Source organism: Bidens hawaiensis, unplaced genomic scaffold (assembly GCF_021521415.1).
Source record: "Bidens hawaiensis isolate Kalapana, Puna unplaced genomic scaffold, B.hawaiensis_p1.1 tig00019208_1, whole genome shotgun sequence".
Lineage (NCBI taxonomy): Eukaryota > Viridiplantae > Streptophyta > Magnoliopsida > Asterales > Asteraceae > Bidens > Bidens hawaiensis.
In genome coordinates, this window is record NW_027492914.1 from 363221 (window position 1) to 387335 (window position 24115).

At 34.3% G+C, this 24115-nt stretch overlaps 2 protein-coding genes across 2 annotated transcripts; one reads left to right on the forward strand and one right to left on the reverse strand.

Annotated features, from left to right (window-relative positions):
- The first annotated feature begins 1579 nt into the window (after positions 1–1579).
- LOC143557875 (uncharacterized) lies at positions 1580–12052 on the forward strand. Its single transcript, XM_077046844.1, has 20 exons — positions 1580–1786; positions 3742–3830; positions 3946–4055; positions 4149–4203; positions 4828–4916; positions 5093–5159; positions 5265–5327; positions 5408–5560; positions 5643–5736; positions 5829–5908; positions 6004–6079; positions 6592–6635; positions 6790–6857; positions 7472–7557; positions 7656–7813; positions 8600–9839; positions 10403–10668; positions 10969–11163; positions 11255–11411; positions 11597–12052. The coding sequence occupies exons 1-20, from the start codon at positions 1675–1677 to the stop codon at positions 11872–11874; spliced, it is 3480 nt and encodes a 1159-aa protein (XP_076902959.1). The 5' UTR covers positions 1580–1674; the 3' UTR covers positions 11875–12052.
- Positions 12053–12456: 404 nt separating this feature from the next.
- LOC143557871 (polycomb group protein FIE1-like) lies at positions 12457–17084 on the reverse strand. The gene is made up of 13 exons (XM_077046840.1): positions 16908–17084; positions 15235–15300; positions 14984–15106; positions 14843–14923; positions 14683–14775; positions 14486–14561; positions 14153–14232; positions 13997–14068; positions 13415–13474; positions 13235–13331; positions 12923–12986; positions 12774–12833; positions 12457–12675 (listed from the first exon to the last, which is right to left on the reverse strand). The coding sequence occupies exons 1-13, from the start codon at positions 17082–17084 to the stop codon at positions 12612–12614; spliced, it is 1113 nt and encodes a 370-aa protein (XP_076902955.1). The 3' UTR covers positions 12457–12611.
- Positions 17085–24115: the final 7031 nt, after the last annotated feature.

The window sequence follows — 24115 nt, forward strand, 5'->3', positions numbered from 1 at the left end:
TGAGTTAAAACAATTATTATTAAAAGATATCAATTTGGTTCGGTTGAAATGGCTTTTGGCAAAAATTGGCTCGGGCTAAAGCATATTTTATGACAGAAGTATCAAACAAGTTCACGCGCTATATGTAATATATGGCGGCTAGTGGGCAAAGGCATTGATGTAGTTGGTTTACGTACAAATCTTGCAATATGTACGCATAGCCATGGTACATGTTGTCTCAACCTAAAATATGTGAATCTTGCACCAAAGTGACTATAGAAATATATTATCGACCCGACTCTAGGCTTTCCGCACCACATAAACATTGGCAAAGGCAAATTATGAAACTAGTTACAACTTGTTCACTTTTTGTGTCATTCACCTTATTAAAATCTGATATCATAACTAAGTACATATTTGAAAGGGCAAAAAAAGACAGTAAAAAAAATAAAGAAACAATACATTGGAATAATGAAGTATTTTATGATAAAGCTTTTTTTCTGTCAAGATGTTGAGTAAACGTAGAATAAAATAAAGTGGTTGCACGAGATACTAAGAGGGAACTAGAGACATTAATATTCAAATAAAGGTTTGCATAGAAAATGCGTTGTGACTTGCAAAGTGGGTTAATAAATCATACTTTTAAACAAAGTTATTAAACTAGAAAAACAAGTGACCATCGACAGATGTAAAAACGCTTTCCTATTGTTTCTATTTTCCTTTTTATATATACAAAAGTCTAGACACGACCTATGTCAAATCCTTAAAAGAACTTGATTTGACACTAAAATCTATCTAAATGAAAAAGTTTACTCCTTCATACTTTAATATGGTAAATATGATACAGTGTGTAAAAATATAAGATATGTTACATGAATATTTATGTTTATATAAGTCTAAACAAATTATAAGACTAGGGAGGGGTTTTACCGTCCATTCACATCACCATCACGTAGAAAACGTGGTTTTAAAGTCCTCATCCATAAAACCCCCTTATCGTCTCATTATATACACACATATATCATGTAAACGAACCGAACGAACACGAGCAAGGTCTTGTTCATGTTTGTTCGTTAAGAAAATAATGTGTTCACAAACGGTTCACGAACACTTACCGAACAAGATTTTATGTTTGTGTTCGTTCATTAAGGAAATTAACGTGTTCCCGAACGGTTCACGAACATAAATAAAATCGGTAGAGCCTAGAGATTGAGACCGATGTATAACGCCTCTTTTAAAGCCCCCATACAACCCGCAACAGCTAGTCTAACTGCATCACAGGGTCTGATAAGCGTATTGACATAGGGCTTTTTTTCCGAAATAAGAACACCATTATTCTATGATTGAGCTTGGGTAATAATAAATTAGTATATATTGTGATCATTTGAAAGAGACATCGGAAAAAAGAAAGAATTGGAAATATTGTTTAAAATAAAATAAAGAAACAAATTGTAGCTTTTATTTTTTTAGTAATTTATGTAAAGAAAGGCAGTATAAAAGGAATCACTTTTACTTTTGAAAGACGCAGCCAGCCGGATCATACTCATAATAAAATAATATCTTGACAGTCAAAAGATCAAAATCTCAAATCCAACTGACGACACACCCGAGATCCCAACCACCAAACCATTCATTCTCAATTCATTCCATCACAAATTATTAACAATAATATCCAATTCAACCATATCTCCGGTTATGGAGTCGATACTGGCTCGAGCACTGGAGTATACGCTCAAGTACTGGCTCAAATCATTCACCAGAGATCAGTTCAAGTTACAAGGACGCACCGTTCAGCTCTCCAATTTAGGTCATTTTTTACATTTTATTATTAATTCTCTTCTTTTCGATGCAAATGTGTACAGGTTTATTGATAGTTTTGAGCTTTTGAGGCTTCGATTCCAGAATTATGTATCGGATTAGTAGTGATTTGTAGGTTTAGTACTTAGATCCGTGAATTCGGTATATAATTTTGTATAATTGAAGTGACGGACCGATTTAGGTTAACATTTTATTAACTTGCTTGATTTGGAAGCAAATGTGCTAAAATTGTAGTGATAGTTTTGAGCTTTTGATGATTTGATTCGAGAATTATGTATTAAATTGATAGAGATTAGTAGGTTTAGTATTTCGATCCATGAATTCGGTGTATAATTTTGTATAATTGAAGTGATGGAGTTGATTTTGTTAGCTTGCCGATTTAGGTTTACATTTTATGTTTTTATCAGCTAATGTGCTAAAGTTTTATTGATACTTTTGAATTTTTGATGATTCGATTTGAGAATTATGTATTGGATTAGTAGTGATTTGTAGTTTCAGTACTTTGATTCATGAATGTGGTGTATAATTTTGTATAATTGAAGTGACGGAGTTGATTTTGTTAGCTCACCGATTTAGGTTTACATTTTATTCACTTGCTAGATTTGGAAGCATATGTGCTAAAGTTGTAGTGATTGTTTTGAGCTTTTGATGCTTCGATTTGAGAATTATGTATTGGATTAGTTGTGATTAATGGGTTTAGTACTTCGATTTATGAATTCGGTATATAATTTTGTATAATTGAAGTGACGGGGTTGATTTTGTTAGTTTGCCGATTTAGGTTAGCATTTTATCAGCTTCCTTGATTTGAGCGCAAATTTGCAAAAGTTGTATTGTTAATTTTGAAATTTTTATGCTTTGATCCGAGATTAGTAGGATTAGACTAACTTCAATGGGCCTTTGGAGATCAACCTTGGAGGCCCTTACGATTGGAGAGTATAGAAGCCTAGGTGAGGTGCCCTTACACAAAGGCATGGGTTTGCCTCGGTTCATGTGATGAGATGGACCCAAAGTAGTAAAAAAATTTACATAAATATTATATGTAATGGGTAGGCGATGAGGTGGAAATTAAAGAGGGTAAGGATATTTGTAGGGTTGGAGCTGAACTTGAGGTTTTAAGAAATTATAAGGATATTATGTGGCAGATGACTTGGCAGTTAAGGCCGTCTAAGGACGCATATAGCATTGAAGATACTTATATCCATGGATTCGGTACTCTGTTACTAGTTTTGGTGATTTAGAGGCAGTAGTTCTGTATAATTGAAGTGACGGAGTTGATTTTGTCAACTCTCCAATATAGGTTAGCATTTTATCAACTTGCTTCATTTAGACTCAAATGTGTAAAAGTTGTATTTGGTAATTTTGAACTTTTGATGCTTTGATTCAAGAATTCTGTATCGGATTAGTATTGTATAATTGGCGTGACACAGCTGATTCTTCAACTTAGGTTAGCATTATTCGGTATTGGTGCATTAGATTGACAGATTTGATTTTTTCAGCTCTTCAGTTTAGGTTAGCAATATGTCAACTTTGCTTGATTTGGATGCAAATGTGCCCAAGTTGTGTTGTTAATTTTTAGCTTTTGCTGCTTCCATCTGAGAATTATGTATTAGACTAGTAGTGTATTGTGTATATTTGTAGGTTTAGTACTTCGTAACATGAATTCGGTTTTCTGTTACTCGTTTTGGTGCTTTAGATGCAATGATTCGGTGTGATTGAAGTGACTGATTCGATTTTGTCAGCTCTTCAATTTAGGTTAGCATTTTATGAAGCAAATGTGCAAAATTTGTATTGATTGCTCTGAACTTTTGATGCTTTGATTCTAGAATTCTGTATTGGATTAGTGGTTTTAGTACTTTGATTCAGTGATTGGATATTCTGTTACTAATTTTGGTGCTATCGATGCAAAAATATGTATAACTGAAGTGATGGATTTGATTTTGGTAGATATAAACGGCGATGCTTTGCACGCAAGTCTCGGATTGCCTCCTGCGTTGAATGTGACAACTGCTAAAGTCGGGAAGTTAGAGATTATAGTACGTACCCTGCTGTTCAAGTTAAATTTAATAAATAACAAATATAACTTGCTAGATCTTGTTTATATACGCACATACATGCATCTAACTAAAGTATGATTGCTGTGTTTTCAAGCTCCCTTATTTCAGCAATGTTCAAGTAGAGCCAATTGTTGTGCAAATCGATAAGCTTGATTTGGTATTGGAGGAAAATGATGATTTGGATGCATATGCGAGTACAGGGAGGTAATGGTTAATTTGATTTTAGTGGTAAGTAGAGCAATTAGAGCAGCAATATCATTTTCCTAATTTAATATTCTCAATGTTTATATCTTGAAGTGCACAAACGCCATCTAGTCCTTCAAAAGGCAGTGGATATGGATTTGCTGACAAGGTTAGTCTCTTTCTATGTAGCTCTTTTGGGCTTTTAATGTGGTTGCTGGCCAATTGTCTTTTTCTGTCAGACATTCTTAATTGTAGCTCAAGCAAAGGCTTGCATAGAAGTTAACTGACCACAAGTAAGAGAAAAAAATAGTGTTTTTTAAGTTGCATGAAGCTGCACAAAATAGTTAATGTTGAGAATGTTACTATTAAAATTCTGTTGATAGAAGCTTACAACCACTGTTTCATGAAACTTACATTTCTAGTCTCTAGCATAGTAAAGGATGTTTTGGTTTAAGTGTTTGGGTGGTTCGTTTGCACTTTGCGGAGCTCATTGTCGTAGGATGCTACTTTCTTCTGGCCAGTAGTGGATTTTGTGTGTATCTGTGCACTTTATTGCTGTGGTATTGAAGTCACATTCTCTTTTCATTTTCTGCTAGTTTTTCATGATTAGAACTAGGTATACAGCATTTATGGACTACGGTTTATGAGTTTTTTGATAGTTGCGACTTGCAAGCGGGATTTCATTGTGTGGATCCTTGGCTAGTCACCACAATTAATTGCTTTAATGATAGCTTTTAACTATTGTTTTAAGACTTTTGTGGATTCCACCGCTGAAAATTTTTAATTTCATCAGATTGCAGATGGAATGACATTGGAGGTACGAACTGTTAATCTTTTACTCGAGACCCATGGAGGTGCTAGACGTCGTGGAGGAGCAACTTGGTACGTTTTGGGTACATTCAACTCATTCACATTTCCTTTAGCATCTTGATTTTTGTCAATCTTGGCCCTTAATACATCCTTACAAAATTTATGTACACTAATTAGATAATCCTCAGCAAAACACAATCCCAAACACCCTAACAAATCATCATGAATTTATGTTTTTTTGCTTACAGGGCATCACCAATGGCATCCATTACTATTCGCAATCTCTTGCTTTATACTACAAATGAGAACTGGCAGGTTACCTTATAAACCTGTACACAGTATTAGTAATTTTATCTTTATTTTATTTTAGGTCTATTGCTTTTATACATCAAATTACTAACTGGAGGTCACTTGTTGCAGGTTGTAAACCTTAAGGAAGCCAGGGACTTCTCCAATGACAAGAATTTTATCTACGTTTTCAAAGTAAATTCCATTGTTATCTTCTTTTCAAGATGGTTTTATCTTTATTATATGTTACTGATACTTACTTTTTTGGTCACCAGAAGCTTGAATGGGAGCATCTATCAATTGACCTCTTGCCTCATCCTGATATGTTTGCAGCATTTGCTGAAGGCGCGTTTAAGGATGATGACGGTGCTAAGCGAGTATTTTTTGGTGGGGAGCGGTTTCTTGAAGGAATATCTGGAGAAGCTTATGTAATACAAACTTAATGTTCTTAGTTATCTTTCAACTTTAGTGTTACCTACTGTTTATCTTAATTGCATGTTATATAATCAGATTACCATACAAAGAACAGAGCTTAATAGTCCATTAGGTTTGGAACTCCAATTACATATTACTGAAGCAGTGTGCCCAGCTTTGAGTGAGCCAGGTCAGCATATGGTTTCTTGATTCTGCTTGTAAATTAGTTACTGTGTTCTGAAGCTTTTGCATTACAATAATCTACTATGAGTCTATGAGCAGGATTACGAGCTCTTCTTCGCTTCTTTACGGGATTGTATGTCTGTTTAAATAGAGGAGATGTGAATCCAAATGCTCAAGAGGTTTGATTTCTTTTATTATTATCGTCACTTAGTTTTAAAATTGTTTTGGAGCACTATTATATCTGACGGCTATAAGCAACTCACTCTTTTGGCAGCGATCAGCAGAAGCTGCAGGGCGTACACTGGTCTCTATTATGGTGGACCATATATTTTTTTGCATTAAGGATACTGGTTTGTGACTTCTTACATAATATGTAACCCTTCTTTTGGTTTGAGGATTTTTTTTTCTTTTCTATCACAGACAGTTATATATAGTTGTATAGAAATAGTGAGGCTTTTAATCATCCTTTGGATGGATATAATAGAGGTGGCAAATGGGCAGATTGATCGCTTGGGTAATGGGTCAAAGCGTGTTTGAGTCAAAGCGAGTTGTGTTGACCTTACTACTTTTTGACGTTTTTAACAATTCTTTCCTAAGTTCCTTATAGAGTGTCAAGTATGATATAAAGAGGCTTTATGCATTAAAAATACACATTGGGTGACTCCCCTTTCATTTGACCAGTTTTTTTTGGCTTTATTATCCACTTGAGTACTCAGAAATCGCACGCAACCCAAACCAACCCATGAATAAGTAAATAGGTTAAATTGCTACTTCTAATATAATTAATTCTAGTTCAAAATTTGAAACAGAAGAGGCGTATATAACAATCAATGGCTGCTAATGATTCTAATTACAATTGCAGATTTCCGGTTAGAACTTTTGATGCAGTCACTTTTCTTTTCTCGGGTAGGTCCCAATGACAATAAAAAAGACTGTGTTTATTGCTGTTTGTTTATAATTTTATATCCCTCATAGATTGCCTAGCCTTTTTAGCTTGTTTATAGGTGGGAATAAATATTTTCTTTTAGATTCAAATGATGATTTAATTTGGCCTTTGCAGGCAAGTCTTTCTGATGGAGAAATCACCAAATGCTTAACTCGGGTGATGATAGGTGGTCTGTTTTTGCGGTATGCTGCCTTCACTTATATCTTTTACATTTATAATTTACATTCACATGCCATATGATGTTAATTTCTACCAGGAATTTAGTGGTTCTTTCAGATTTTATGCAACTTTTGCATATTTGCGCTACAGGTGGCAAAATTGCCATATACATATTGTATATCTGTGTGTGTGTGTGTAGAGAGTGGGAGAGAGAAGGATCATGAGAAAAATATGAGAAAACCACTTTTAAAACATTTTTCCCCTTTTTTGTATCTTATTAATCTTTGCAAAATAATTAAAAATAAAAAAAATTGTATGTAGTTAGCGAGTTACATATATGTAACTCGTAAGTCGTAAGCTTACATATATGTACCTTGTATCGTATGAAATACATATATGTAACTTCGTGGGCTACATATTTTTTACAATAATAACCTTTTAATTAAAAAAATGAAAAGAAAAAAAAATTATTTGTTGGTTTGCTCATAACTTTGTGTTTCTCTCATGAGCCCTCCCCTATATACATGTTTGTGTGTGTGCATATATCTATATGTACTATGTTTTGTTTTGCATTAGTTATTTATATTCTTATCAATGTATCAGCTTTATAATGGTACTTAGTGCTTATAAAATTCAGGGACACTTTCTCTAGCCCACCATGTGCATTAGTGCAACCATCAATGCAGGATACTACAGATGAGCCACTTCACATCCCAGATTTTGGTAATAATTTAATTCCAAAATTTTATAAGCTATTAATATGCAAAACCTTTATAGCTTGTTATTAGATCTATTTATTCAATTAATATATTTTTTTTCAGGAAAAGATTTCTGTCCTCCAATATATCCTTTAGGGGATCAGCAATGGAAAGTAAATGACCATGCTCCACTCATATCCCTCCATAGTCTCCAGTTTATTCCCTCACCTAACCCTCCATCCTTCTCTTCGCAAGCTGTCATCGACTGCCAGCCTCTTATGGTACTGCATTTTAAATAGTTATATTAAATTTAAAGATGACAACTTTAAGTCACTTAGTTAGGATTTAGGAGTGAGTCAACCTGGGCTGTGTTTTATCTCAAGTTAGTGAAAGGGTGATTAAATTGTTCAAAGTCTATTTCTAACGCATAATACCTATTAACTCATTTTTATTTAAACAATTAAACACATAGATTCTTACTCCAATAATTTTGTTTTTGTGATTAAATTGTTCAAAGTCTATTTCTAACGGATAATACCTATTAACTCATTTTTATTTAAACAATTAAACACATAGATTCTTACTCCAATAATTTTGTTTTTGTAATTAACGGTATTATTCATAAAAATTATAAGAGAAATGAGAAAAAGGTAGGAGTGTTCATGGATCGGTTTTGAGCGCAAACCGAAAAATTGGATTTTGAGTTTTTAAAAACCGTTAATTTCGGTTTTACCATTTGGGATTGATAATTTTGGGCCGAAAAACATTGGCCCAAAATAATGAATTTGGGTATAAATGCTTTTGTTATTTAATGACTAATTGGTTATTCTATATTTGGGCTAAAATATTTTGGTTACACTATTTATTAATTTTTTTAACTCACTTATTATTTAAAATGAAAAATGAAAATTCATACATTTGGTTCGATTCGGTTTCAATCACGTGCAAAACCAAACTGAAAATTTGGTTTTTACAAACACATAAAACCAAATCATCAGTTCTGTTTCGGTTTGAATTTTCGGCACGGATCAGCTTCACGGTTTTGAAACGCCATCATTCATTTCCAGATACATCTTCAAGAAGATTCTTGTCTAAGAATATCATCCTTATTAGCTGATGGAATTTTGGTCAACAATGGTGACATTTCACCCGACTTCTCGGTCAACTCACTTGACTTCAAAGTCAAAGGATTAGACATCACTGTTCCACTGGTCAACGAGAGCTCCTTCACTGGAGCAAGGCTTCATATTGAAAACCTATACTTTCAAGATTCCCCTTCCCTACGCCTCAAACTACTCAATCTTGAAAAAGATCCCGCATGCTTCTGTTTATGGAAAGGTCAACCCATTGACTCCAGTCAAAAGAAATGGACAAGTGGTGCTTCGCTTATAAACATGTCTTTAGAAACACAAAATGATAATAATAGTTCTAAAAAAGTTAACGGGTCCCGCTCACACTCTTCAGACTTATGGAGGTGTGTAGAGATGAATGGCGTTTGTGTCCAGGTGGCAATGGTAACCGCAGACGGAAGCCCATTAACGGACGTACCTCCACCCGGAGGTGTTGTTAGGGTTGGAGTTGCGTGTGAACAGTATCTCTCAAACACCTCGGTTGAACAATTATTCTTTGTGTTGGATCTTTATACGTATTTTGGTACAGTCAGCGAGAAAATGGCGATGGTGGGAAAAGATAAACGAAAAAAGTCGATTAAACGTGAGTTGTCGGATGGAAGTTTGATTGAAAAGGTTCCTGGTGATACGGCTGTTAGCTTATCGGTTAAGGATCTAAAGCTAACGTTTCTAGAAACTTCTAATTTGGATATTCAAGGAATGCCTTTGGTTCAGTTTGTTGGTGATGATTTGTTCATGGAAGTTACTCATAGGACCTTGGGTGGGGCCATGGCTATTTCATCAAATTTAAGGTGGGACCGGGTCCAGGTGGACTGTACAGAAACTGAGGGTAACTCGATAAATGCAAATGGTAAACTGAGAGCTGTATTTTGGGTGCAAAATGGAAGGAAGATTCCATTTTTGGATTTACGTATGGTGCATGTTATTCCTTATAATGCACGGGATACCGAGTGTCATAGTTTGAGTGTGTCGGCATGTGTAGCGGGTGTACGTCTGGCAGGTGGAATGAACTATGCTGAAGCTTTGCTTCACCGTTTTGGAATTCTGGGCCCAGATGGTGGGCCAGGGGTTGGGCTTTCTAAGGGCTTGGAGCATTTATCATCTGGCCCGTTTTCAAAGCTTTTCAAAGGTTCTCCTCTGCTAGATAGTAAAATTAAGTTTCTCACTATTGGTGGCAGTTTTGACCCTTTGATTTATTAATAGATCGATTTAAGTTTGGGTAAAAAATTTTATAAGTTCTCTTGTTTATAATTTTTTTATTATTAAACTGTGTAAAAAATTAAAATAATAATAATAATTAACGAGCAACGAGCTAGCTCGAGCTTTTTACGAGCCGAGCTCGAGTTCGACTTTTTAGCTGGTTAAAGTAAACGGAGCTCAGCCGGCTGGTTTGAGTTCGAACACGAGTCCAACCTGGCTTGGCTCGTTTACAGCCCTAACTTTGGTGAATGGGTTAATTTGAGTTGTGTTTATCTTAAACGGGCCTACAAAAATATAAAGCTAAAACGAGAAGGATCAAACGGGTTAAACTCAACCAAAGACGTAGATTATTATTGTAATAGTAATACTATATCCTTTAAAACTAAAAAAAAGTTGACCCATTTTTGATCTGTCACATGGCCCACCCGTTTTCCCCCTTCTGGTTTTGGTTTTGATGCATTCATCTAATTAATTTGTTAGAGAAGAATACTCTTTACAATATTTTTCATTTATTTTGTTCAGGTGAAAGCATAGAGGAAGATAAGAATAGTGGTTACTTGCAATTGGGTCCACCGGATGATGTGGACGTATCACTAGAATTAAACAACTGGTTATTTGCATTGGAGGGTGCTGACATGGCAGAAAAATGGCGGTTCTATAATTCAGAAGATTCTTATCGAGAAGAAAGTTGCTGGCACACAACTTTTGACAGTTTCAAAGCCAAAGCAAACAGCAGCAAAAAACACTCGGTCAATAACAAAAAGATATTGCCTGGAGCATTGAAGTATCCTGTTGAATCAGTAACGGTGAGCATTTTCTTCATTACTTGTATTTAACTTTGTTTAGAACTTTATTCATGAATATTAATATATTATAGTGTTTATAAAATGCTTTTATACATGCTAAAAAATACATAAAACTACATAGATGAACCGTTAAATCTCTAATAAGAAATTATTTAAGGTAACTAGCTTTGATAGGTGGTTTTTACACGCCTCTTTAAAGTCACATCATCACCAGTGAGCCAGTGACGCATCATTAATATTAAAGCCACATCAGCACCAGCAACACTTCATCATTCTTACTTTACTTTTATGTTCTTGTAGGTTGGTGTTGAAGGCTTGAAGACATTAAAACCCCAGATCCAAAAAGTAACTGCAACCTCAAACGGGCACAAGCAAACTGTAGAGTCACATGGTGGGGTTGATCTTGAAGCCGACATAGTATTAAATGAAGATGATGGTGCCAACGGCGCGATCAAATGGGTAGTTGAAAGTTTAAAGTTTTCTGTGAAGCAACCGGTAATGACATCTTAGCCTGCTTTTATGATCATTTTTACTCATTTAGAGTTAGAAACATGGTCGGTTTTATAATAATATTGGTACCATGTAGGTTGAAGCAGTTGTAACCAAGGATGAACTACAACATGTTGCTCAATTATGCAAGTCCGAAGTGGATTCCATGGGGCGAATAACTGCTGGTGTTTTGCGTGTGTTAAAGCTGGAAGGCTCAGTTGGTCAGACAGCAATGAATCAACTAAGCAACCTCGGTAATTACTATTATTATTATTATTATCATTTTCGTTTCTTTTCATGTAACATATTTCTTGAATCGTGTTGATTAAAAGTACTTACATCTGATCTTAAGTTAAAAACTTGATAATCAGTAAACGCTGTGTGTCAAAATGATTATTCTATGTAGAACTCATACAACTGAAAATTTTGAAATTTGCAGGAAGTGAAGGGTTTGAAAATATCTTCTCACGCAAAGATAGTAACGGTTTGATTCCCTCTTCACTTTTGGCTCCAACTAACCAACAACCTTCTTCACCTGATCCAACATTAACTTCACTCGAGGCTGCATTATTAGATTCACAATCAAATTGTGCAGCCCTCGTGGCGGAATTAAGCAGTTCTGAATCTTCCAAACAACACCTTGATAGTGTAGAACAACTTGCCCAGAAACTGGAGAGTATGCAGAAACTGTTATCAGAGTTGCAGACTCGGGTATAGTTTATAATAGTTTTGCCTTCTATGTTATGGTCATATAATTTAATGATAATATGGTTCATATTTCCTATGTATTCTTTAATGTATATAGTGAATATATATATACATATTTACCGGTGTAAGCTGGTTGGAAATTTTGTGCGAAATTTGTTGAGTTGTGTAAAATTTATTCTTTTTTGCACCTGTGTTCTAACTAGAGCTAACAGTTTATGACACATTGTTCTCACACAACGGGACCTGATACGACGTTGATTGTTTATGGGTTGTAAATCGCTCAACACTGTAATCACATGGTAAAAATATGGCAACTCGACTAACTTGTTTTAAAACTTGTAATTTTATAAATATCTGAATATATGTAAAAAACATGTAAAACTCCCTATCCATCATCTACTTCAACTTCACTCATAACTTTCACTCGTTAGCCTGAAACACTCCCAACTAACGGAATATTTAACACCACTTTCGACTCACTTTGTCTTCTGTCAATAATTAAGCTTAAGCAGGTAAACATGTCATTCGTTTGTTAAACTCATTCAGGTTGAGACATGACATGTTCGGATTAAGGTTCAATAACCGTGTTAAGTTGCACAGCTACATTTGCATACTATAAAGTTCCCAAACACAAAAGGTACATTTAAATAAAAAGAACGAAAAAATAAAATACCACCTCATCATGAAAACAAACAACATTGCTTAAAAGCTATACATGTACACCATGGCCAGTTAACAAATACAAGCTACGCGGTTGCAACAGTATCCCAACGCCAGATGGTGCCATCCTCACAGCAACTCAGAATTGTGCTGAGACATATTTTATAAAAGTGTTCAAATGAGTACCCACTATAATTAACATATTAACAAAACTTAACTATAACGATTAAATGGTCACATGGATATACCTTCCATCAAATGACATGGCAGTTTGCCTGATGGGAGATTTGGACTGAACATGAGATAACCTGACACGAAGTGGCAATAACATCAAGCGTTGAATCGGTTTCACACATAAAAAGTTAAATCATGAGACGATGCTAAATAGTAATCAAACCTAGCAATTAGAGACGGTGGGCTTGTCTGCAATTCCCATACATAGATTTTTCCTTCCCTGTTCCCTGGTATCAACATCTTGTCTGTTTTTAGATTCATATAATAAGCATAGGTAGTAAAATACTAAACATACTACAGCAAATATATCATATTAGTAATACATTTTTTTGACCCATTAGAGATGGTACAGCCAAAAACAACGTATCGGTTTGATAACTATTTCAGAAACATGACCCGGGATTCACATAAACTGTAGTTTTATTTAAATTATTATACCATGAATAACATTTATGCATTAAGCGAAGCGTCATACCTATAGCTGCTGAATTGTAATGAAAATCACACGAAAGCTTTATAAACCAGATGTCACAATCGGGGACAGGATATTTCTGAAGAATATCCACCGTGCCCTGAAAAAAATAATTATCATACATATTATAAATAGTACGACAAATATGATGCAAGTTTAAAAACTAATAAAGAGATATCAAACCTCTCCTGGAGACTGCTCTTTCATCTTTGGCTCCCACAATATGAACTCGTTGTCAACACTCTAAAAGAAATACAAATAAAAATGAATTACTACATCCGTCCAATTATAAGTGTCCACATTTCCTTTTTTATTTGTCCCATTACAAGTGTCCACTTTCAAAATTTATTAGCCAATTTCCAAGTTTACCCTTAAACACACACAACTAACATTAATAAACAATATTGATGGACCCACTTTTCAAGGGCATTATTGTCATTTGGTAAGAAAAAAAGTAATCATTCAATCCACCTTAAACTTTGTGTTTTTCAAACCTGGACACTTATAATGGGATTGAGGGAGTATAATAGGATTATATATTGAGAAAAACATGCTATTTTCTCCTATTTAAATTTATATACAACCTTATGTTCCTTTCCTAAAAGGAAAAAGAAATAATAATAGAATAGTAACAGGAACAGGAGAGCTAGAATCATAACCAAAAATGAATATAATGTAAAATTAAAATTCTATTTTTTTAATTTTTTTAAACAAGCCAACACAGAAAAAACACGTGGACGCTGCAAATTTGTATGAGCCATTCACCTTAGATAGTATGAAATCACCAAGCCACCTATTGCAGTCGACATAATTTGTATGTATTGAAGCGATTAACACCTGAATAAGTTGAATTCAGTTTAAACATGTTTGAAAGTAAAGAAAAAGCCAAGTGCAAATGAAAATAAAAGAATAGTTCCTAACCGGAAACTGCACGTATTTTGTAGGAAATTGCGAAGGAAGTCCCTCCCATGTAAAAGATCTCTCAACATATGTCCAAAACTCTGCAAGAACCTCAATCATAATTACAATGTTTTGGACATTTCTATATATGAATGACTAGATTTGGGTTATGTTTAATCTCACACTGAGTCAAACATGTTCAGACTTGCCTAAAGTCTATTGTTAATGCATGCACATTAAATTGTTTTATTCAAAGACTGAGATTGCCACTATACAATGGTGTGTGTCCAAAAATCATAATAAGGGTTTAAATATTTAAAAAGAACAAAACATTTTTCCAATAACAGATTGTACCTTTCATTGACCAGATCTTTACGGTATTATCCATTCCACAACTGGCAATACGATATATATCTGAAGGGTGGAAATCCTGAGAAAAAAAAGTAAAAAAAAAAAAAAAAAATCAATCCAATTCTACCTTTGTTACATGTTAGTAATAGAATAAACAAAAGTATTAAAAAAATGCATATGCCACTGCAGTTTAAACTAACCACGCTCAATACTTCATTGCGATGACCACCAGCTCCCGCAAATATCAAAATGCATATTCCAGTTTCAACATTCCACAACCGAACGGATTCATCCTATTCAACTCATTAAGTTTTAGAAAATTGCATATTAAAAGAATAATAAATTTGAAACGAGACTTACTTTACTTGCAGAAAGCACTAGAGAAGGTTTTAGTGCTTGTGTTCTAATTTCGTTTATTGAGTCTCCGTGACCAACAAAACTCTGCAGCATATAGATAATTAAAAGTGGAAATAAAATTAAAAACAAAAATGTGAAGCTAACCTTGCGTATCCTTTCATGGCCCGCATCAATGACACGGATTATACCATTGATTCCTCCGGCTACTAGCAAAGGTGTCCCGTCAGCATCACAAGCCCAACTCACAGTGTAGAAAGACTCTTCCTTCTGATCTAATATGTACATAGATATACAGAACTCGTTCATATATGTTTATTATTTAGGTTTCTGCCAATAATAAAATTGAATGCTCACAATAATACAGGTTGTGTTTAACAGAAAAAGTTTCATCTTACGTCATCATCAATGTAGGACTGAAGTACAGCAATTACACCACCTTCAAGGCATTGATATACAGTAACCTAGAAAGTAGAAACGTCTTCATTTAGTCAAAACAGAAGACAATAAAATTAACAAGAAAATTCACATCAAATTGTCAACGTTATGCACATAGTATATATAGCAAGGCGATACTTATACAAAGATTGAACAAAATCCATCATGTACCCTTGGTTTCAAAATGCATGAAGCGCACATATGTGAGGTGTTTAAAATTAATATTTTAACTTGTTAACCTTTAAAGACTAAAAAAAGAGCTTAAAACAAATAAGTTCAAGAACAAAAGCTCTAGTACCACCAAAGAAGTTTTATGTATAACCAAAATAAGTACTCTATGTGTACAGGTAGCGCATGCATAGGTACAAGTAATCTATGTAGACTCTCACTTTAACTCAGAAATGTGCACATCAGAGCGCACCACGCGCATGGCGCATTGTGCGATTTAGAGGGCATCATCTCCGTATCAGAGAATAGCAGTGCATCGTGCATTTTTAAACCAAGCATGTACCTACTCCACATTTTGGGCATTGAAAAAAATCTATAAAGATGTATACCTTTTTCCATGTTCACTTGCATGTTTTATAGAAATATTGAGTAGTTTAGTCTATTTAGTATTAATTAAGTTATCTGTGAGCATCTTTTAGCCATCAGCTGTTTTTCTTGTTTTCAAAGAAGAAATACAATTATCTATTTGCTAGTTATAGATAAAGTAGAAGAAATTCACAACACATAATAGGTTTATACATGGAGCATACTGATAATTCACATCAAACGGTCAACGTTATGCATAAAAATATATGTATGTATACACACACATACACATATACAGAGAGAGAGAGAGACATAACATGAAGATGTCCTAAGTTTGAAAAAATGAGAAATCTATCAACATGTATTTTCAATTCACTTGCAATTTTATAGGGATTAGTCTGTTTGGTAATTACTTATGTTATCATTAAAGGCATTCATTCATTTAATGAATTTATTCGTCTTTTTCCAAGAAGAAATACAGTTACTAGTACAAAGATGCTACTCAATAATTATTTAAGCTTTGTTTTTCCCATATACAGTCTCTTTGCACATGATTCACACACACACACACACACACATATACATACATAGATGCTTTGGTGAAAGACAAATTGATATAGACCATCCAATAGCATGTTTAAACTATAAACTTGTTTCAGTTTTTGGGGAGCATGTTGCAATTCTCAACTTTTGTACCTAGAAAACCTATGCATGCACATATCCTAATCATGGAGCCTTTTCAAATAATACACACACACACATACTGCATTTATGCATGTTTTTGCTAAAGACTAACATGTTGATAAGTAACTGCATAAACACATTCTCAAAAATATAATATTCTTCCAACTGCAACCTAATTACTTTCTGCACATTTGACAAACATTAAATCATCCACAATTCCAGTCTCTATAAAAAAACCCATAATAAAAATAAAATTAACAAAATATTTAAAAAAACCCTAATTTACCAAATTTCATTCTCCAATCTCTATATAAAAAACCCATAATAAAATAAAAACCTAATTTACTAAATAATCATAAACCCTAATTAAATTAAAAAAAAAATACACTGACTGTAATTAATGAATTAGTTATACCCGATTACCACCGACGGTAGCAAAGACATTGTAATAACGAGAATCAATGAAATTGAAGACGACGGCGTAAATGGGACGTTTGCCTTCCTGTAACCTGTTGGTGACTCTGTAGTCTCTCTTCCTCGTCGGAGTTAAACCTCCCACCGCCGCCTCACTTCCGATCAGAGTCTTCGCCATTCCAATTATGCTGCCTGCCTCCCGGAATTATTATTATTATTATTATTAATTAGGGCTTCAAAAGAGTAAGTAAACACTGTGTCAATATACTGATATTTTATTTATTTTTTGAATTTATATTTTTTTTATTATATGAAAGTTAATAATATACTTATTGTTTGATGATAAATTATTTTCAAATAAATGAGATGTTATAACCCGGTTTAAAAGTTATATGGTTTTGATGAGACCCAAGACCCGTTTATTTTTTTACTATTAAATTGGATTTTTAATTATAACTAACATTTATGAAAGTTAATAATATACTTATGGTTTGATGAGACCTAAAACCCGTTTATTTTTTTACTATCAAATTGGTTTATAATTTAAATAATATATATATCTTTTTTAAAATAAATAAGATATTAATTTTTATTATATCCTATTTTATAGGATTTTTATATCAATAATTTGGTGAAATAATTTTTAATTTAATGATATGTTATAACCCATTTAAGGAATATCTGGGTTTGGTAAGACTCATACCGATGAATTCGGGTCAAATGCATTAAAATCCTCTATTTAAAAATCAAGCAAATCTGGTGACTCCAAAAAAATGGGGAGCGACCACATCGCAACACGTAGGATTTTTATGTCTTCGTTTATATATATTATAGAATAGTTTTTATCCCCCGTATTACGGGGGTTGTTTTATATTATTTCTTTCTAATATTTATTTATTTTTTAAATTTTTATTTTTTTATTGTATAAAAGTTAATAATATACTTATGGTTTGATGATAAATTGTTTCACAAATAAATGAGATGTTATAACCCGGTTTAAAAGCTATATAGATTTGATGAGACCCAATACTCGTTTATTTTTTACTATAAAATTGATTTTATAATTATAAATAATATATATCTTTTTTTAAATAAATCATATATTAATTTTTAGTATCACCATATATGATTTTTATATAAAATATTTGGTGAGATTGATTTTTAATTTAATGAGATATTATAACCCGTTTAAGAAATATCTGGGTTTGATAAGACCCATACCTGTGAATTCGGGTCAAATGCATGAGAAGCCTTCATTTAAAAATCAAGCAAATCTGATGACTCCAAAAAAAGGGGGAGCGACCACATCGCGACACGTAAGATTTTTATGTTTTCGTTTATATATATTATAGATTAGTTTTTATTAATCTTAACTATCGTCTTTTGGTCGATGTTGGTTTCAACTAAAGAATTAGCTGCTGACGGGTTCAACTTTTAACTTATTTGCTTCCAACGGTCCACGAATAACAGAATCCTAACGACGTTAGTTGCAAGTCGTCAGAAAAACGTTTTTGGCCTGAAAACTCAACATTTTTGTCCCTAACATCTTTGTAACTTTGTATCGGACCTTTAGGAATTTTTTTTTTTAATAAAAGCCCCAATAATTGAGGTCGTTGGAACCCTAGAACCATCCTCGGAAACGGTTGGTGGCGAGTCAATTGGTGGTGGTGGCGGTGCCGTGGTGGTGTATTCTGGAAAAACTGTGACTTTTAAAACCCAAAATGTTTTTTTCAGCGACCTGCAACTAACGGTGTTAAAATTTCGTTAGTCACGGACCGCTGGGAACAAATACTTTAAAAATTTGGACCGTCAGCAGCCAATTCATTAGTTGGGACCGACAACGACCAAAAGACGATGGTTGGGACTAATAAAAACTAATATACCTTTATGTTTTTATAAACATGGGAAAGATAATGTACAAATTTAAAAATGTGCTATCAAGCACTTTTGTAATATATTTTAATCGCTAGTTAGGCAGTGAGGTGGGGACTAGAGATTAATCGAAATTTATCGGGACTAATCAGGATTAATAGACAATTAATCATATGATTAATCGGCGGTTAGTCATGATTTTTACAACACTAGTATCAAGTAGTGTAATTATGTAATTGCATTGTAATATAATTACAATATGTTATATATATAATTATTATACTTGATTTGCATAATTAACACGCTAATTTAATTTGTATTTGACCAAAAACTCTTTATTACTAGTATTATTACTAATTACTATTACTAATGGTAATAATTAAGAGTTTTAGTGTTGCAAGGACTTCATTTGGGCTTACTTGGTGACAACGTATTGATAAAAGGCATTTGTTGTTTTTTTCCTGCTTTTTTTGTTTTATTTATGGTCCGTAACGAGTGTGCTGAAAACTGACTAAATGCCAATTTCGTTTTTCTTTTTTTTTTCGGTACCGTAGAATTAATAATAACAATCATAAACATAATCTTCAAACAATCAGCGATTTTATTATGATAATATCAGAAAATCACCAGTTGATTTTGTTGTTAGTTAAAGCAAGACTATAATAATAATAATAATAATAATAATAATAATAATAATAATAATGATAATAATAATAATAAACCATCAACGAAAAATAGCTAAACATAAACTATAAAATTATAAAATTTAAATGTTATGTTGGTTATTACAAATAAAGTATCATGAAAATATAAAACGAGCCTTTAACTAGCGAACATAAAGAACATAAATGAACATGCTACTGCACGTTCATGAACACAAATGAACGAGCGCAACCTCTGTTCATGTTTGCTCATTAAACTAAATGAATGTAAGCGAACTTCCCACTAAATAGTTCACGAAGTATTCATTGAACATTCAATTTGCTTACAGTCCTAGAAACGACTAAAAGATAGTGTTGTTGAAAGTCTAAGACGTATCTATGTTGTGTTTAGTGAGAGAAAGACCTCATTCATACTTTACCCACATTTATATTTATATAAAGATTAATTTGGATCGTGCTTTATAAGCTCTTGGGCAATAAAGTTAACTTTATATTTACATGATTTTCATTCACTCTATATAAGGTTAAATCTAAAACTAGACATTTTATATAGGGGAAAGTATATGCGTCATCAGGAGTATCAAAAACATGTCCGATTACTTCAGTTGTTATTTTTTTTTCAACTCCAAAATCCAGGTACACGTCTTTTGTTTGCTCTACTTCAACATCGGAACGCTATTTATGGCCAAATACCCATTTGCATCAATATGTTCAATCAAATTTGTTTCGTGATCTTCCTTCTCTGATTGAACTTCTAAATCCATTAAGGCGTGGACGTCCTGTATCAACAAAAAACGGAATTTCAGAACACGGAATGCTAATAATCAAAACATTAATAAATACATATCTCATAAACAATAATCGGATCATATCAGTCTTTATTATTGAATAGTAGGCCAAGAACTTATTAAGATTGATTAACTACTATGCTGATGTTACTTATTGATTTAAGAACTGATTATGATTAGGTGATCACCTTTTGATTTAGTAAATGTAGAGAAATACAAATACAACCATAATCAAGAACCTGGTCAATTATTTGAAAACCTAAAATTTAAGAATCATTCAAGAGCTATATGAAATAGAAATACCGTCATGTCTGAATGATTAATTGTTGCACGCCCTACTGCATCCATCTTCGTCCTTGTTATTTTCCGATCACCACATACTGGAATGACCTAGGGTTGTTGTTAGGTTTTCAATGAAGCAACTGAGAGAGATGTGATCGCATGTACGTGTTTCTATCTCCATTAGTTTTAGGGTTTTTTAACATCAAAACTACGTAGTTTTGATGTGTTTTTCGTGTAAGGTTAGGCGGTGGACAGCACCGTATTCACTTTCCCCTTTAACAATTTATGTTCTTTTGTTTTTTTATTGTCAACGCATACTCAACCATGATACTTAGGGGGAAATTTTTTTTGGGGGTGGGGTGGGGGGTAGAGGTGTTCAAAAAAACCGGTTACGGAACCGGTTTGGGCGGTTAACCGGAAAACCGGTTTTTTAAAAACCGGTTTTTTTAAAAACCGGTTTGACCGGTTTACGTAACCGGTTTACGTATCGGTTATACTTTTTGGAGCCAAAACCGGTTTTATAACCGGTTATAAAAAAAACCGGTTTTTTTTAATAACCGGTTATTAAAAAACCGGTTAACCGGTTTTTAAAATAACCGGTTTATAGCCGTTATAAAAAAACCGGTTAACCGGTTTTTTAATAACCGGTTAACCGGTTAAACCGGTTTTCGAACGTTACCAAACGGCTTTATAGCCGTTTTTTTTTTTTTTGCCCGTTTTTTTAGCCGTTTTTTTTGGTTTTTTTTACCCCCACAAACATCTATATATAGTTTAGGTTGGGTATTGGTTAGATCACACTTGATTATACAACTCCAAAAGCTCTAAACGTTTATTTCATACGCGATTATAACTCCAAACGCTCTTCTTTCGTAGTCGTTTATTTCATACTCGAGTATACCACTCTTAATTCGTAGTCGATTATCATGGCCTCCCAAAGTGCTGCTTCATCGGTCAACATGGGTGCCTCGAACACGGGAGAAACCGTCGTTCGGGTCATCCCCACGAAACGAAACCAAGATATTTGGCAACATTTCGACCTATGCGAAATGTCTAACGGAACCCAAAAAGCTAGATGCAAACATTGTTTGAAGTTTTATAACAAAGAAGCAAACTCCAGTTTAAGAGCTCATGTAGAAAGGCCCTCTTGCAAGGTCTTGAAGGACGAATCCGGAAGTAGTTCGCAGCCGGAGATGACGAATCAAGGAACGGTGTTTACGTACGACCTTGAAGCGGTACGTCAACAGTTTGGCAACTTTGTGATTCAACAATCACTTCCTTTCAACCACTTCGACAACCCTCAATTCACGGAGATGATGCAAAAGTATGTTCAACCACGCTACCAACACGTAAGTCGTTCGACCCTTAGAAGAGATATGCTTAAAGCATGGAAAAACGCTAAATCCGAACTAATTTCATACTTTTCAAACTTACAAACTGGTGTGAACTTAACAACGGATGTGTGGTCGGTACCTAATGGTTCGCCCGACTCATACATTTGTGTGACGGCTCATTGGGTTGACCCCCGGTCGTGGCAAATGATGAAACGAACCGTTGCGTTTCAATTGTTTGATTACCCGCACACGGGTAGAAATATTTTTAAACTCTTGGATAAAGTCATTCGACAATACAAGATTGAAGATAAAATCTTTTCAATATCGTTTGATAACGCGTCCAACAATACGGCCGCGGTTGGCCATTTAAAATTAAAGTATAAACCTATTTGTGATGGAGCGTTTTTTCATAGCCGATGCATTGCACATATTATCAACTTGGCCGTGCAAGATGGGTTAAACGTGATCGAAACGCAAAGAAACAATTTTAAAAGAATGTTACGAGATGTTTTTAGCAACAATAAAACATTTTCAAGATACAAAAAATTTTGTGATGAAGCTAATTGTCAATGGTTGGGGCCCAATTGGGATTGTCCAACAAGATGGAACTCGACTTGTGATATGTTTGAGAAAGCCATCCAACAAAAAGAATCACTAGTTGCGTTTCATCAAATAATGTCAAGTAGGGGTAAATGTGCACCGTACGATCCTAGAAACTGGTTATTGATTGAGATCGTTACGGAGGTTCTTCAAATTTTTAAATCTTGCACAACTAGTTTATCCGGGGTTTACTATCCAACAAGCCCCATTGCTTTACCAAAAATTGCTGTCATGTGCACAAAGTTGACTGAAATTCATTGTAGGGGTGCACCTTATTTTGATATGGGTGCAAAAATGAAAGAAAAATTTATAAAATATTTTCAACAACTACCCGCTGTTTTGACCTGTGCGGCTGCGTTAAACCCTTGCATCAATGTTGGTGGTGTTGAAGCTTTAATAGAAAAAATTTGTGATGAGCTAGGGTTAAACGACGATCAAAACCCCTATTATAGCCAAACTTTAAAGAATGATTTCAACACCACATTGGCAAACATGTATGATGTTTACCTTACAAAACACGGGTCGTCTTCCCAAATTCATGACTCGTTAAGAGCTGTTGCCCAATCCCAATCCCAAACCGACCTTGAAATGGGGATGTACTACATGATTTGGGAAGACGCCGGTAAACGTCAAAGGGTAAACACCCCAAGCAGTGAACTTGGAAGGTATGGTGGTACCAACTTTGTGAAACACATGACTCCGGATGAATTTAGAAGTCTTGATTTGCTGGCTTGGTGGAGAGGTAAGGAGGATGAGTTTCCGATCCTCGCCGCCATGGCCAAAGATTTACTAACGGTCCAAGCTTCCACGGTAGCTTCGGAGTCTGCTTTTTCTGTTTCTGGCAGGGTTATATCGATTAGGAGGACTCGACTCACTCCAGCAGCTGTAGAGATGTCGATTTGCTACAAGGATTACTTGGACTCTTTAGACAGGGCACAACATCAACGCTCACTCGAGGGGGAAATGGACTATGAGGCGGCCTTGTATGAAGACGAGGTCAATCAAGGACACATTCAACCAATGACCGATGAAGAAGCCGCGTACGACGATTACCTAAGGAATAGCTCGGGATCGGGTAGCGAAGAAAATGAGTAACAAACATCAACTTGTTAATGTAATCGTGTCTAAGCATTCTTTAATGTTTGTATTTTTGAGTTACGAATATGCGATAACGATTTAATGTTTGTATTTTTAATGTAAAAGCTATAAATGAAAGTTATGTGTTTTTAATCTTCCAAGCAAAGAATGCTAACAACGAAACCCTAAACCCTAAACCCTAAAGAAAAAAAAAAAAAAAAAAAAAAAACCGGTTAACCGGTTAGACCGGTTATTAAAAACCGGTTATAAAAAACCGGTTTAATAACCGGTTCTAACCGGTTTTTAAACCGGTCCAAACCGGTTTGGCCGGTTTGAGTTTTCAGCAATAAAAACCGGTTAATAACCGGTCCGGTTATTAACCGAACCGGTTTTTTTCTGGATAAAAAAAACCGGTCCGGTTAATAACCGAACCGGTTTTTTCAAAAAAACCGATTTGTGCACCTCTAGTGGGGGGGGTGTTGGGGGTATTACTACCTATACCTTCTACTTTGAATAATGACATAATGCATCTTATACTTAGGCTATGTGTAGTGGAGGAGCTACAAATTGGGCGAATTGCGACACGTGGCGCCCAGT